This window comes from Notothenia coriiceps, unplaced genomic scaffold (genome assembly GCF_000735185.1).
Source record: "Notothenia coriiceps isolate Sejong01 unplaced genomic scaffold, NC01 NC01_scaffold00032781, whole genome shotgun sequence".
Lineage (NCBI taxonomy): Eukaryota > Metazoa > Chordata > Actinopteri > Perciformes > Nototheniidae > Notothenia > Notothenia coriiceps.
This window is the reverse complement of record NW_011365482.1, coordinates 59,231-74,204: the sequence shown is the minus strand read 5'-3', so window position 1 is coordinate 74,204 and position 14,974 is coordinate 59,231. Positions and strand designations below refer to the sequence as shown.

The 14,974-nt window shown below is 40.8% G+C and overlaps 2 protein-coding genes across 5 annotated transcripts; one reads left to right on the top strand and one right to left on the bottom strand.

Annotated features, from left to right (window-relative positions):
- Positions 1–8,397, bottom strand: recql (RecQ helicase-like). 3 transcript variants are annotated; one of them, XM_010789305.1, is made up of 17 exons: positions 7,606–7,790; positions 7,121–7,186; positions 6,937–7,026; positions 5,840–6,064; positions 5,198–5,377; positions 5,008–5,114; positions 4,552–4,750; positions 4,263–4,429; positions 4,089–4,170; positions 3,807–3,955; positions 3,363–3,480; positions 3,138–3,276; positions 2,961–3,052; positions 2,646–2,862; positions 2,437–2,563; positions 639–778; positions 1–87 (listed from the first exon to the last, which is right to left on the bottom strand). In XM_010789305.1, exons 3-16 carry the CDS (start codon positions 6,959–6,961, stop codon positions 674–676), a joined length of 1,932 nt encoding a protein of 643 aa, XP_010787607.1. In that variant the 5' UTR covers positions 6,962–7,026; positions 7,121–7,186; positions 7,606–7,790; the 3' UTR covers positions 1–87; positions 639–673. The 3 variants fall into 3 exon arrangements, with proteins under 3 accessions (XP_010787607.1, XP_010787606.1, XP_010787608.1); XM_010789304.1 differs by lacking the exons at positions 7,121–7,186; positions 7,606–7,790 and adding an exon at positions 8,352–8,397; XM_010789306.1 differs by lacking the exon at positions 7,121–7,186.
- A 427-nt stretch (positions 8,398–8,824) lies between these two features.
- Positions 8,825–13,383, top strand: golt1ba (golgi transport 1Ba). 2 transcript variants are annotated; one of them, XM_010789303.1, is made up of 6 exons: positions 8,825–8,990; positions 9,735–9,826; positions 10,033–10,211; positions 10,510–10,591; positions 11,071–11,105; positions 11,760–13,383. In XM_010789303.1, the coding sequence occupies exons 1-5, from the start codon at positions 8,966–8,968 to the stop codon at positions 11,077–11,079; spliced, it is 387 nt and encodes a 128-aa protein (XP_010787605.1). In that variant the 5' UTR covers positions 8,825–8,965; the 3' UTR covers positions 11,080–11,105; positions 11,760–13,383. The 2 variants fall into 2 exon arrangements, with proteins under 2 accessions (XP_010787605.1, XP_010787603.1); XM_010789301.1 differs by lacking the exon at positions 11,071–11,105 and having other exon boundaries at positions 8,826–8,990.
- Positions 13,384–14,974: the final 1,591 nt, after the last annotated feature.

The following is a 14,974-nucleotide window of genomic DNA, read 5'->3' as shown; positions in this document are numbered from 1 at the left end:
TAGTTTCTGTTTGGGTGGGGTGGTACAGCTGTTGCCCACAACAATGGGGTCAAAGATCACATCCATCTCCTCGTTGGCTGATATGTCCTGTAAACAATATGGAACACTAAGGTCAGTGTACAACAGTGGCCAGTGCAGTCACCATAATATTCATTATTTAATGTCCTTTTAGAGTTATATTCAATTAATACAAGTATTGTACCATCAAACAAGAGGAATATATATCATGTAATTTAGCTCACCTCTCCATTTAGTCAGTGAAAATATAATATTATGTTAGACCCCCGTGCGATGAAATGTTAGTGGATGCTACATTCCAGGTATGGACATTAACACCGGAGATTATGGGTAATAGGCTTGGGCGACGTATACATTCTACAACTGTCCGAGTAAGATATAGAATAGAAAGCTTTTATTATTGCCTAGTGGGTCATAGGGCTTTCACACAATTCTAAATACTATTTGCAAATCAAAATAAGATAGTATTTATATAAGATAGAAGACCTGCTCAATCACATTTTGGGGGTTGAGGTCCCAATAGTATCCTTTTATCGCCCAAGCCTGCTGGTTAGTAACAGTGAGATGATACCATGCCAACAGAAGCAGTTGTTAACAGAGTGAAGAATGATGGACTGTACTTTGTCAGCTTGTCTTCTGGACAGGGTGGGGGGGGTTAAGGTAGGTCTGTCTTGACTTTCTTGGACACAGGGGCATCTCCAGCACTTTGAACTGATCTCTTTCCCTCTTTGGCTTGGCCCTTGCCACTCACAGCTTTTACCTGCAGGTCATTAACAACAGTCTTTACCTGAGATGATTAACATGGAGTTGACTGAGGAACACTAGAGGGGAGGACACTACAGTCTGAACACAAACAAACAGAAGCCTCCTTGTATCCCAGAGGCCCTTTTTGTACTCTTTCAGGACATTTTGTTTACATCTCTCTCTAAAATGCAGAACGGTCTGGAGGTTCAAATGGTAATCAACATAGGAAATCGCTCATATCTCCCCCAAGCTTGAAGGCGTAATAAGCTGTTAGCAGTGGCAATGACATGGTGGTTAAATAGAAAAGCTCTAGAGAGTCTCGGGACACTACAATGCTTATTTTTTCAGGTTCATATTTGTATTATGCGCCTCTACTGTGATACGTTATCTTGTATTCTCTAAAGTTAAACACATACTGTGAATGACTCCATTTAAAAAGATGTAATGCTTATACATTTTTCTAAACAAAGAGAGACTTTTTTTTAAATACCACTTTGAGCTGTTTTAAGAACACAAGGGCATAACTGTAGAAGTCTTACAAACTTACTTAGTGCAATCTAAAGTGAAAGAAATGTGGAAAAGGTTCAGTATTATCTTTGGTTAAAAAATCTAAACAAACTACTTACAGCAGTTAAAACAATTGAAGAGTATGATGCTCTACAACAGTGGTTCTCAACTGGTGGGTCGCGACCCTGTTTCGAGTGGGTCGCAGATGTGTGAGTGAAGAAAAAAAAGAGATTCCCTTTTTTTTTGCGGGGGGGAAAAAGTCAAACTTTTATGTTTGAAGGCCGATTTTCTAACGCTGTGCATGCAGTAGGCGTTGGACTGGAACTACTGGAGACCATGAACGATTTTGAAAACTTCTGTCACGTAGTGAACATCTTCTCAATAAAACATCTTTGCTGATGTTTTTTCGAGTCTTCTGGCCAATCAGAATCAAGATTGTTGCCGGAAGTCCCCACGGAGAATAACTTTGCGGTAGAACTATTCTTTATACATCCATGGGTACAACTTCAGATAAAAATGAACATATAATGAAATATGACCCCCGGTTTGATGATTGACAGGTCACAGAACAATGGGAGCTATCTACCCTTACCCACAATTTAAAGTAATTCACACAGACTATATCCTCTTTACTCTTCTCTCTGTGTGGAGCACCAAGTTCAGCTGTCAGAACAAAGTGAAAGACAAACAATGGCATAAAATATTATTAATATGTCGGGTAGTAATAGATTTATTTATTTTCTTCTCAGAGTGTACCACAATGGGTAGTTTATATGTTAGTATTTCAAAAAATCTCCTGGGGGAGAATCGCCCCAGACCCCCTTCTGGGGTTGGGTTTTCAGCACGTGGACCTTTTTAGGTTATTCAATTCAGCTTTGATTCCATCATCTCATTAAACCTTATTTAAAAGCATACTTTTGTTCTGTGAAGGGATATAAGGGATATATGCACTGTACTTCACTTTAATTAATAATGTATGCTGAAAAGAGTATATTACTGTACGATTTTTTGTTGGATAGATTTGAGTGGTTAAACATTTCGGGTCGCGATCTATTGACTAAGGAAAAAGTGGGTCCAGAGGCCTGACCAGTCAAGAACCACTGCTCTACAATACTACACAGTGGGAAACCTGCTTTGTGAATGATCACTGCGGCAGCATTTACTCACGGCAGATCCACTCGCTGTCGTCCTCATGTTCATCTTGAGTGTGTGTGTTTCGACCTTCAGCAGAGGAGCTTTGCGACCCAACTTCAAGTAGAAGTAGGTGGTGTACGGAGTGAAGCTGAAATCCTCTCTGAAGTCCACAGACAGAATTACTCACTCGACTAAACGGTCTCAAAAGACATATTTATAGTATACTATTTTTTTTTTCTTACCTGAGGTATCCCTGCAGCAACAGCCTCACTATCACAGCTTCAGCCTGCAGCCGAGGCAGAGTGGTGGTCTGGATCATCTTCCTGCGCTTGGCTGGTCCCTTCCCTATCCACGTCTCCACCACCTTCAGAGGAGTCAGCTTCTCATCCATTGACGTCGCTAATTCCACGATTTGCACCACCTGCTTGGCATGCTCGGTGATGTCCACTGTGGTGTAATCTACAGGGAACAAAGGTCAGATTATGACCAATTCAAAGAGAGAAAAGGGCTTTTTTTTACATCTCTAAAGAACACATAAAACATGAAGACATTAGCACCTTTTGCATGGCGGCAAGTATCACACATCTGGTTGCATCCTTCATCGTCCCAAATCTCATCGAAATGAACGGCCATGAGAGAGCGCCGACACCTTCACACAGCAAACATGCATTCAAGTCATTGTGCGTAAGCTATCGATCACACTATAAAAAGCACTGTGTGTTTTGGCGCGCTACCTGTCAACATTCTGGCAGTAGTCGACCATCTGCAGGAGCTTCTTCTGACCAACGTTCTCCATCACCACCATGGTGCTGATCCTGAAGATGTCGGAGAAGCCAAAGTACACGATGCAGTCTGCTTGGCGGTCGTCCCGGCCTGGAGACACACAGATTGAAATGTTGAGATAGAAAAATACCAGAGGAGAAGGAACAAGTACTCTCTCTGGATAGAATGGTGTGTACCTGCGCGTCCACTCTCTTGGTAGTAGTTCTCGATGGACTTGCTGATGGTGTGGTGGATGACAAACCGTACGTCAGGCTTGTCAATGCCCATGCCAAACGCCACTGTGGCCACCACCACCTAGAAAAGGCCAAAGCAATCGCATAACAGGAGTGGAAAAATGTGAAAAGCGTCAACTCGAGGGAGAAATTTGCGTCGTTTAGCTTCCCAACATATCTGGGACCACAACATGTCCAAAGCAGCAAAAGTGGTTACTTGGGTCATGGTTGATGAAAAGTTGTTGGTATCTACGTGGAGGTTAATCTGTGAGTGTTAAGCGAGTGACACAAGGCTAAAATGTGGCTCACGTTCAGTGTAAACATGCATGCACCAAGCAAATCATGGCTTGATTTAATTAAACAGAAAAAAAAACCCAACGAAAAGAAATACAGGTAGGTGTGTCATACCTGGATTTTGTTGGCGGTCCATTTGCGGTGAATGCGAGATTTATCTGCGGGCTCCATGTGAGAATGGTAGGGAAAAGCTATGATGTCGCTCTTCTGGAGTTCAGCCGACACCGACTCTGCATCCTTCTGAGAGAACACGTACACGATTCCTGTGGAGCACAAATAAAAAAATATATAAAGCCTTATTGCTGTTTATGTGAATAAATATACATCTTAATCCCTCTGTGGAACATATAAGCCTCAATGTGATGCATTAGATAGCGTCTTAATAGGCAGCAGTACCTGACTGATCCTTGTATTTGCTCTTGATCAGAGCAGCGATGTCACTTATTGATGCCTCATGGTTAGAATCTTTAATACGGACCTGAGGAACAAGCAAACTGTAAGTGTCACTGCAGCATTTTCAATGTTTTTAAAGGGTCTGATAGTTGTGTTAAGAGCTGCCATGGGTCCCACCTCGTAGTAGAGATTGGTCCGGTTGAAGGATGCGGTCAGTGTGGTGGTCTTTGGCACACACAGGATCTTCTCACAGTCCTTGAGGACGCTGCTGGTCGCTGTGGCTGTGAGTCCGAGTAGTGGCACTTTGGGGAACTGTCTCTTTAAGATACCCAGCAGTTTATAATCTGCACAGACAAACACAACATAATAATAAATACATACTGTAGAAGTTGAGAGAGAAACAAACTTTGTGTCATTCAGCTTACTAAATTAGCCTTGGAATGATTATATCCCCTCCTCCTCTCACCTGTTCTGAAGTCGTGTCCCCATTGGCTGCAGCAGTGCACCTCGTCCACAGCGATACGACTCAGCAGGTTTGCGTTGTAGGCTTTCTCCAATCGAGACATGAGCAGCTTGCTCTTGGCAATCTTCTCTGGAGTCACGTACAGCAGCTTGAAAGGGGCCTTCGGATCCGTCATTCCAGCCATGACGCTCTTGGCGTGCTCCTAAAAAAAAATGGTTATACATTTTGCTTTTTCATTTGTTTCAGATTGTGAGTTATAGATTTTACTCAGCCAAAAAATATTGTCCTTCGAAATGGCCTCTAATACTAATAATAAAAGCATTGGCCTCCAACAGGGGGTCCTCAATGTCATTTTTTAAACTATTTTTTCGGTGGAAATCCTTTTTCAGTTTTCAGGAAGATTAGTTAAGGAAGAGATCAACAGACTGAAGTGTGAGGTCAAATACAACCATCTGTTACCTTGCTACTGGACGCATTTAGCATGACTGCTGCCACATCGATGGAATTCAGGTACATGATCTGGTCCTCCATTAGGGACAGCAAGGGGGTGACAACCAGTGTAAAACCTGACACAAACATACATGTGATTTCAGAGTCAATAAGCAACATAATGATCTCATGTGTGTATCTCATGTGTGTGTCTCTGTACCGTTGGAGCAGACTGCTGGCAGCTGGTAGCAGAGGCTCTTCCCTCTCCCTGTGGGCATCACCAGGAACAGATCTTTGCCCGACAGAGTGAGGTTCATGGCCCTCAGCTGCAGTGGTCTGAACGTGGAGAGATGGAACGTGTCCTTCAGGTGCTGCTCCAAATTTTCAGACCATGGAAAATCTACCAAACATTTAAAAGGTCACCTATTATACAAAATCCACCTTTTCATGTCTTTTATCCATCAACATGTGTCCCCTCTGTGTGTAGAGATTCTGAAAGTGTCAGGAAAAAAGATTCGCTCACTTTTTGTCCTGATCCATTTCTATAAAAACCTGTCTGAAAATGAGCTGATCAGATTTTGGCCACTTTATGATGTCATAACGATTTTTGTTGGCTTGTGTAGCCATTAGCCAATCACCAATCAAGGTAAGCAGCAATTTTGAAACAGGGCTGAAACAGAGGGGATTATGGGATGCTACAATGGGTGATCTGTTTGGTATTTCAGCCAAACACTTCAGGGACATTTATTTTTTTGTATATATCTGAGACCTATAATATATTGAAAAACAGTATAATAGGGGAAAACAGAGACAACCCACTGCCTTATGGAATCTGAATTGTATAGCCATGTGTGTAGAGTACCTGTGCCGTCATATAGCAGCATCTCCTGCTTGCTAATAACAGAAGTGGCTCCAGATGACTTTGAGGAAGACGATGATGGCTGTGCGGCATCACAGGCCTCCTCCAGCTCCTGCAGCAGGGCATTTTTCCGTTCATTCAGCTCAGCTTGCTTCTCCTGGAGATCGGAGATCTGCAGCTCCACCAACTCCAGCTCTGACTCCACAGAGTTCAGCTCCTGCTGCACGTCTAAAAAGGTACAAACACACCAGGAAAACAGTTAATGAGTTACGTTAGAGCCAGTATTTTGTTTTTATAAGGAAGGCCACCTAATCGTGACGTCTGTAGTCAACTGAGCATTAAAGACTACAATTCCCACGGCGCCTCTTCGAAAGTGACAGTGATGGGCAACCTGTTAGAAAGACACCGTCGAGGCACAATCAACCACCATTTAACAAGCCTTAACAAAGAAAGAAAGCAAGAAAGAATACCTAGGTTGTTTGTTATTTTATTGGAGTTTAGCCTCTTTGTTTTGACTATTGTATTTCTTTGTTGCATGTGTAAAAAGTTTGTTATTTTATTTTGAGCATTGCACAACATCATCCCACTATCGGAGTCCGAGCAACTCATCAACTGTAAGTAACACAAATATAAAGGAAGAAAACGATTTACAAATGTCTATTTAAGGCTTGATAGAAATAAGGAAGGAAGCCACGACAAGTTGTAAGTATGAATGGAAATAAGATGCAAATGCAGTCTATTTACTGTGACTATTTTTCTGAAACAGTGTCAAAACGTACAGAGATTGTTTATGTTTTAAAACAACATATAGGTGTGGATGCCTCATTAGCATTATCCTGATGGTGTGAAGAGGGAGGTGTCTGTCAGGTCTCACACATGATCACACCTCCACAACTAATGATCTCATTTCAATCTCTCTGTCCCTCCCCCAGCGTCCCTTCAGAGGCAGGGTGTTGTCTTTCAGCGGGCCCCGTGAAACCACGACATCTCATGCAAAAACAACTGCAGGATTAACAAAGGAACCGTGTGCGGGTTCACATCTTAGCACTCTTTAGTCTGAGGTTCGGCAAATGTTCATGCATATTCTGTTTCTGACCTACCATTAGTTCCTCCACCACAATCCATATTTGCCAGACTGATATTGCTCAGGAAGGAGCCAACCAGACTGTCAGAGATGTTGAAAGGATTCCCTGTAAGACATAGACACATTCAACAAAAACATCAGTTTTCAAATCCACTTTTTATTAATGTTTCTGAATGAGCCATACTCTGGGTACTACTAACCATTTAGCAATGTTCTGATGGCACCTTGACTCTCGTTGAAGGATCATGTGAATTAATATCCCACAACTAATGGAAGTTAGATATAATATTAGTTAGATTCTAAAAAGCTATTATGGCCGTCATCAAGTGAAACATTGACATGCTATGTATTTATCACTGCCAGTTCACCTATGAAGGCAGTTTAACCTGAAAAAAAATAACCAAAGTTACATCTAAACTTACTCAATATTTACGTTAGGTAGTTAGTTAAAATGCAACTGGTTCATCCAACTTAGCTGTTTAATGTTAATTGTACCCTACCCTCACAGCGACATTAGAGCATCCTGTTTAACCGACTTCAACACTCATGCACCTGCCAGCTTCTCCAGATAACTAAATAAAGCTTGACTACTTTCAACGTTTCCCCTCTGTTATGTAGGCAACATTAGCTCATTTCATACGCCTGGGATAAGCCATTTAAAAAGCAAAAAGTACGTATGACTAACCATTCAGCAACTTCCATTCGTGGGTGTAAAAGAGCCTTCTTGTTGGTGAATCCACTTCACGGTTGCTATAACAGACCGCCTTTGGAAAGTCTTCTTCTTCTCTCGATTTAATGGCAGATCGCACACACCTTAAAGTGCATACCGCCACCTAGTGTACAAGACAGTGCATTATATTTGTCATTTTCCTCATGGATGTGTGTGGATGTGGATCTGTATTTTGTTTTAATATTATATGTGTTTTTTGTATTACTAAATATGTCTACCCCACATGTTTTTGTATACAAAATATATGATGTTCATATATGTTCTTGAATAAAAAAAATATATAATGATTAAAACAATTATTCTTACCATCCCTTTCATTAAAAACAGTAAACAGTGCCTTCCTGGTATATCTTACGCTTTCTTCTTCTGTAACCACTATCCTTGTCAAGTTAAACTACAATTAGCTTTTCAATTTCTGTGTCATACATGGTGCAATTTTATAAATGTTTTCACATTTTCTTTAACTCGACAGTTCCCACTTCCCACACTTTCCCCTTTGACTTCCCCACAGAAGGAACATAGTGCCATTTCATTCTTCTCAAATCTAATCAACGTCCTTCTTTCTGTTCCATTCTTGACCCTTTATATAACTGCCTTTTGTAATTTGACTCTATGCTTCCTAAGATGAATATTGAGTCAGAGTTCTCTTTATAAACCCATGGCATAATTATATGTATTGAGATAAGCAGATCCATTCAAACCTTTGTTGCTCCCATTCATTTCTATCCATCCAGCTCAAGCCCAAACCCCAAGTCTGAGTGTGCTGCGTTCAAGACCCACGTTCAGTAAAAAATGACATTACCTTTCGAGAGTTTAGATGTTTCTTCTTTTTTGTTCATATCTATTAGTATGCAACCCAATATGTGTTTTTTAATAGAATATTAGATTTATCACATATGCACACACTATTGCAAATTATGAGATAGAGTAGATAGAGTTGCAAAGTGGTTGTTTGAGTGTTTTTCATATTCCTTTCAGCGATATAAGGATTTTACATGAGTGTTACATGCAGTAGGTGGTCAGGTCCATAAACTGTATTAAATAGTTCATTCACACTGTGGCAAAAACTACTCGTAGGCCTACTTTTACTTTCAGTGGCTTCTCACACTATGCAACAATATGAACAGCGAGAGTGTCGTTGAATGCGACACGGCGCTCTTCCGGAAGATGACATCGCGAGAGGGTGTGTTTCCGGAAGACGTGGCTGTTGCTGCAGAGGCAGCTGTCATCTAAATTGTTCTCAGAAGAGTACTTGAATGTTACTTTAAATATTATCTATTTATAGTGTATATTAACCTGTTTATTCACCGTCAAGATGATTTCGCTAACGGACTCCCAGAGTAAGACTTCTTGATATTTAAGCATCTATGAATTCAAGCTGTAGCTGTGAGTTAACTAGCAATTAGCATTCAGTGCAAGGAAAGTAAGCTTACATTGTCCCCATGGCATTCCATTACCCATGGCCCACAAAGCTAAATGTTAACTCCTACTACTATAACAAGCTGTTGATTAAAAGTAACACACGTTCATGTTGTATTTCCGTATCTCTAAGTTTGACTAGCTTGAAAGGAAAGTGAACAATGGAGGTCCAGCTCCAGTGAAATTACCAGAGGTGGAGGAAGTACTCAGATCTTTTACTTAAGTAAAAGTAGAAGTACCAGAGTTTAGTAATACTCTGTTACAAGTTAAAGTCCTGCAATCAAAATGTTACTCAAGCAAAAGTACAAATGTACATAAAGTAATAAGAGTAAAATCACTAATTTCGCAGATTGGCCCATTTCAGAATAATATATATATGATATGTTTGATTTTAAGGATTGATGCAGCTAGCTTGAATGACTTGAGGCAGCTTGTGAATTTACTCGAGGTATAACTAAAGTCTGATTTAAGTGTTGAATATAATTCAAAACAACAATACAAATCTGCAAGTGAGCTAAAGGTAAACAGTCCATTACATGCAGAAAAATGGCCATGGTGTCAAATAATGGCCAGTCATATTTCAGCTTCATATTCCAAATCTATGCTTATGTAACAATATCTGACAGCAGAGTGTAACCTTCCTGTTGTGTGTATTTGTGTTGCAGAGATTGGAATGGGATTAACAGGCTTCGGCGTTTTTTTCCTCTTCTTCGGGATGATTCTGTTTTTTGACAAAGCACTCCTGGCTATTGGAAATGTGAGTGTATTCATCTCATTGGACTGATATCATATGTCTTAGAAACAGGTTTCACCTAATTTCTTTGCATTAAATCCACCAGCTGAGCCGTCAAACTGACATATTCTTTAAGTTTTGCTGCACTGATCAAATGAAGTTTCCTCTCCTCCAGCTTTGCCGGTCTCACTTTTCAAAAAGACCACTCTCTTCCCCCTTTTTCTCCGTAGATCCTGTTTGTTGCTGGACTTTCCTTTGTCATCGGGCTGGAGAGGACCTTCCGGTTCTTCTTCCAGAAACATAAAATTAAGGCCACCAGCTTCTTCTTGGGTGGTGTGCTGGTGGTTCTGATCGGCTGGCCCATCATCGGAGTGGTGCTGGAGATCTACGGCTTTTTCCTCTTGTTTAGGTACGAGGGAACAAAGAGGGAACAAAGCATACTGACAATACTAGCATGCTTTAAGACTTGTTTGTCGTGTACCTCCTTTCATTAACTATCAACAGTATAAAGCAACACATAATACAGGCATTTTAATGTTAAAAGCAAATCATTTATATTCGTGCTTATATAGATGTTGTTAATTTAATTGTGTTGCATTTCTCTGTTTCATGCAGTTATCTTTATTAGAATGCTTACTAACTTCTCTTTCTTTGCTTTTATCTCTTCCTCTCATTCGTTCTCTCTCTTGAACTCTCCTCACATCCAGGGGTTTCTTCCCAGTTATAGTGGGCTTCATCAGAAGAATACCAGTCCTCGGCTCCATCCTGAACCTTCCCTTCATCAGCGCAGTACGTATCACCCGGCACTGCTGCCCCCCTGCAGCTCTGCCCTGTTTACACGTAGCATGGCTTTTCCTGTTTATTATTTACCCTGTTCAAACAATGCGTCCTCTAAAGAATAAACAAATGCCCCCCCCCCCGATCCAATAATAGCTTAGCTCCTACAGCTGCTTTAATGAAAAGGTACTGTGAGTTGGTGTGGATTGGTTATCCACTTGAAGGAGGACTTAAAATCGGAGTAAACGTTTCCGGAATGTCTATTTCTGAATTGCTATTTCTGCTAAGGGGTGTTTTGTAAATGCTGTGATGTCAGGGTTGTCATGGCATTAACTCTAGAGGTTCAAATGCATGAGGTCCGCAACGACTGCCACTTTTAACTCTAAAACTCCTAGGTTTAGCCTGCTTGTGGCTGATGGATATGCTGCGACTGTGCTATTGTGTGGGAATATTTGTTTTGAGGTGTCTCTGTCTGTGTGTTTTCATTAAAGCCTTCGTAAGGCTCTGAGGACAATCAGCAGCTGTGGTCAGTCACTGCCGATATTTCCCTTGCATGCTTACATTTTTATTAACATTTGACTATATTCATTAAAAACGTGATAGAAGGGAAAGCTTTTGCTCTTGCTTAGGAAGCTGATAATCATTGTTTAACAATATTTTAAAATCATATTTGGCTCTAAAGGCACACATGATAGGTAAAACAAGTTTCACTGAAGTCCAAGTTGTCCCTTTAATGATAAATTCATTATATTTGCAGTGGAAGCAAATGTTGTCCGGCAAAATAGGTTGTGTTGGAAGGTTGATTGCATAGTGACTGTTAACAGGTCCAGTTGTTGATCTAATATAGCTGGCAAAAGGGTTGTAACAGTACACCGTGATATTACAATTGACAGTCATACGGGTCAATCTGTGTGAATTATTCCAATTGGTAAATAACAATAGAACCAAAAATGGCAGGAATTGATTCTGTTTGTCCTGTTTACCTGTTGTGTGTCCCTTTTTAGTCCTGCATGCCTTCCATTATAAAATGCTAAATGATAAGGATAGTGGTGTCACACTAACATTTTGTATTTCTTTGAGCGCTCACAGGTCTGTGGCAAATCATGTTTGTTTGTTTTAAACCAGAGAAGCTGAAAAGCAACAAGATGATGCTTACGACTGTTTCTCTCTTTCCTTTCAGTATGTGGACAAGGCGGGAGAAAGCAACACCATGGTATAACAGAGACTCTTTTTACCCAGAGAAGGTTATTTGAGAACAGTAGGTTTTATAAAGCATCACAATCTCATGAAATTCCCCCCCCCACCCCTGCCGCAGCCAAAGACTTTCTGTCTGCAATTTCCCTTGTCAGTGCTACCAATCAAAGGTTCATCAGAGCGTGGCACCACCAGTCTGTTACTAAAGGGTGGAGTTACTAAGGTCACTACAATAAATATTCCAAAAGCTATCGATCCTTTCACTGTTGAGTGCATCTGGCACGAAAATGGAAGATGGAAGACTCCTTCAAAGCACCATCGACTCGGTCTACATGACTCTCTTACACTGTGGAAAAAAACTGTCAAGCATACTGATGTTCCACAAGGACGAGAATTGGACATACAGCTTGCCATGTTGCAACATTTCTGTGCCTGTGCTTTGAATTTATTTGGACAAAAGTCCTGCTTCTTGCAGATTTTCTGTGACATTTGGTCTTTTTTCTTTTCACAGCTGTTTAAATACCAAGTGTGGCTTTTGTTATATTTTCCTTTTGTTACATGTCATTTCTGATTACAGTTGGCTAATGATTACTTAAGCATAAATGATTTTTCATCTAATGATCAGTGCTTTACTTCATCTCTAGTGAGGTGCTTTGGCATCATACTAGAATATTTTTAGAATCGTATTGTTACAAATTAAAGTCTGGTCACAACAGAAAGAGGCACCACCCAATTTGAGATGACACATGGAAGGTGAATTTAATCCAGTTGGTGCTAGAAGCTTTGTGATGTAGTGAATACTCATGAGGCTAGCTAGCAAACTACTGTAGCTGTTTAGCTAACGGCTAACACAATAGCTAGCCAGGTACATGCTGTCACAAAAGCTATCTAAGCTAGCCACTTTGCTAACTGTCAGTAGCAAGCAAGCTTAGTCATTAATAGGATAATACTCAGAGTTCAGTTTATTTAAGAAAGGTGTTTTATTTAAGAAACATTTTTGTTCCAACCTCTCCTGTTCATTACTGCACACCATTGATGTTTAAAGAGTAGTTTTTATTCCAGAAGAGCAGGGTTGTATGAAAGTCAAATTCTGTCAAACTTTATCTTTTTAAAATGTTTGCAGACTAAATGTTTCAGGTCAATTTCAACTTGGGTCTTGGTAGAACCAAAACCAAATGTATCCCATAATGGATTAACACTTAAAAACTGGTATGATCCTGATAGATCTCTTTAAGAATTCACACATTAAACTCATCACTGAATGTATATGATCAAACTCTTTTACAACCTGGGAACTTCCACTCTGAGGCACCTTTACGTGCTTGTGAACCTACAGACCTTTTATATCTAAATGTTATCAGGTCTTAGAGAACCCATTTGGGGGTAGAGTCCTAGCTATCCACATTCATTTGCTTCTTTGGTTTTTTAAAACAAATTCTTCAGCATTGCAGACATCAGTCACCACAACCCAGGAGCTGAATAAATGGACTATTTAACTGTGTTTTTCTGTTGGGAGCATCCAAATTGAAGTTAGTGAAATGACGATGTATGTATGTATGGCACTTTTGTTGTAAATATACTATGGAAGTAAGCTTTCTATCTGCCATCAATCTTGTTTCTGGTTGTTTATTCCTGTCCTGTTAGTGACCACCTACACACACACTATGAATCAGGTTTTTCAACATTCACATTCATTGCATATTTCAAACAATATATTTCTCCCATGTAAGCTTCTCTGCAATGGCTCCCTGGAAAATGCAGAATATAATTGAAAATCGTCCTCAACAAAAAAATCTCTCAATCGTCAGACACCATCTTATTTAAAAAGAGCTCACAGTACCCTATTCCCCAACCACAAAGACACTCTTCCAGAATACAGGTTTCTTTGTCACCCTCTCTACACTTAACAGTAGGCTTAAAGAGCAACTTGCAGGTTTTTTTTTTACTACATTTATGCTTAACCTTGCCTGAAAATTACAATTAAAAATGTTAATGCAGGATTTGATATGTTTTACAAGACATAAGGGCAGGAATTCAGAGGAAAAGGAGCCGTTTTGAGCTCTGCTACTAAAAACTGCTTTTTTTTAACGTCATACGTCAAACGCGTCATATTACGTCACATGGGGGAGCAACTTTCTCGGACTCGTTCTCTGCCCAATCCGCGGTAGTAGTTTGTAGTTGGTTTGAGCGGTTGTGATTTAGTGAGCTGGTATTTTTTCGGTAATTTTACATTGTATTTCACCATTTGTAATCATGGTGAGCTTGTGTTTGTGCAGGTTGCACAAACTCCAGCCTGTCAGGACATTGAGTTCACAGTTTCCCTCACGGGTAAAGCACCGGAGTTAGCGTTCGTTCCTGGGTGCGTTGTGCATCCACCTCCCTGCAGCACATACTCCGTCTCCACAGCTTTATCAGGAAACCATATTACATCTCTCTCCCCCCCCTTCGCTGCTTTCTCTCTCTCCCCCCTCCGGTACACGGCACCGTAAGACGTAGTGTGCAGTTGCATTACAGTAGGTAACTCTGTGGTGGCTGTACTGCTCCAGGCGTCTCCGGTTATGGCTAGAAAGGATCCGTCTAATGTAAATATGACGTCACGTTCTCGTTCTAACTCTCGTTGTAATAGGTTTAAGATAACCTCAACTTTACTTTGACACGGTACAGTGTATCCTAACCTTACCGTGACTAACGACACAAAAACACTTATATCCCTCTACCGTTTTCATTTACTATGAAACAAGAATGGATTTCTAGATACGGAGGAGAGCATGGGAAGACGAGGAGCAGCGTAATCTGAGAACCCTGAATCGAAAATTTTAGACAAGTTCGACAGGAGCATCAACCTTAGAGTACTGGAGTTCGAAATATTGGGTGGGCCGGACTTTTTCCCACAATGCTACCGACCAATGACTCTCCCAATACCAGGAGAAGCACGGAAAACACAAACCCCGTCGGCACTTCCACTCTCCTTCCTGATGAGCAGTACACCCCCACAACGAAATGGCAGGAGGTTTTCTAAGTAATCAGGAACTATAGTGACATGTGGTACTTGCAGAGTAGGAACAACCCACCATACACCGAGTCATTAAAGGTGTTATATCCAGGTGTGACGACAGCAAAGGATCTACAATCTTGCTGCAGAGAAGAGCTAGAAGGCGCTAGAAGGCGCAAGGGCGGGTGGGCTGGGAAAGCTAATGTCGG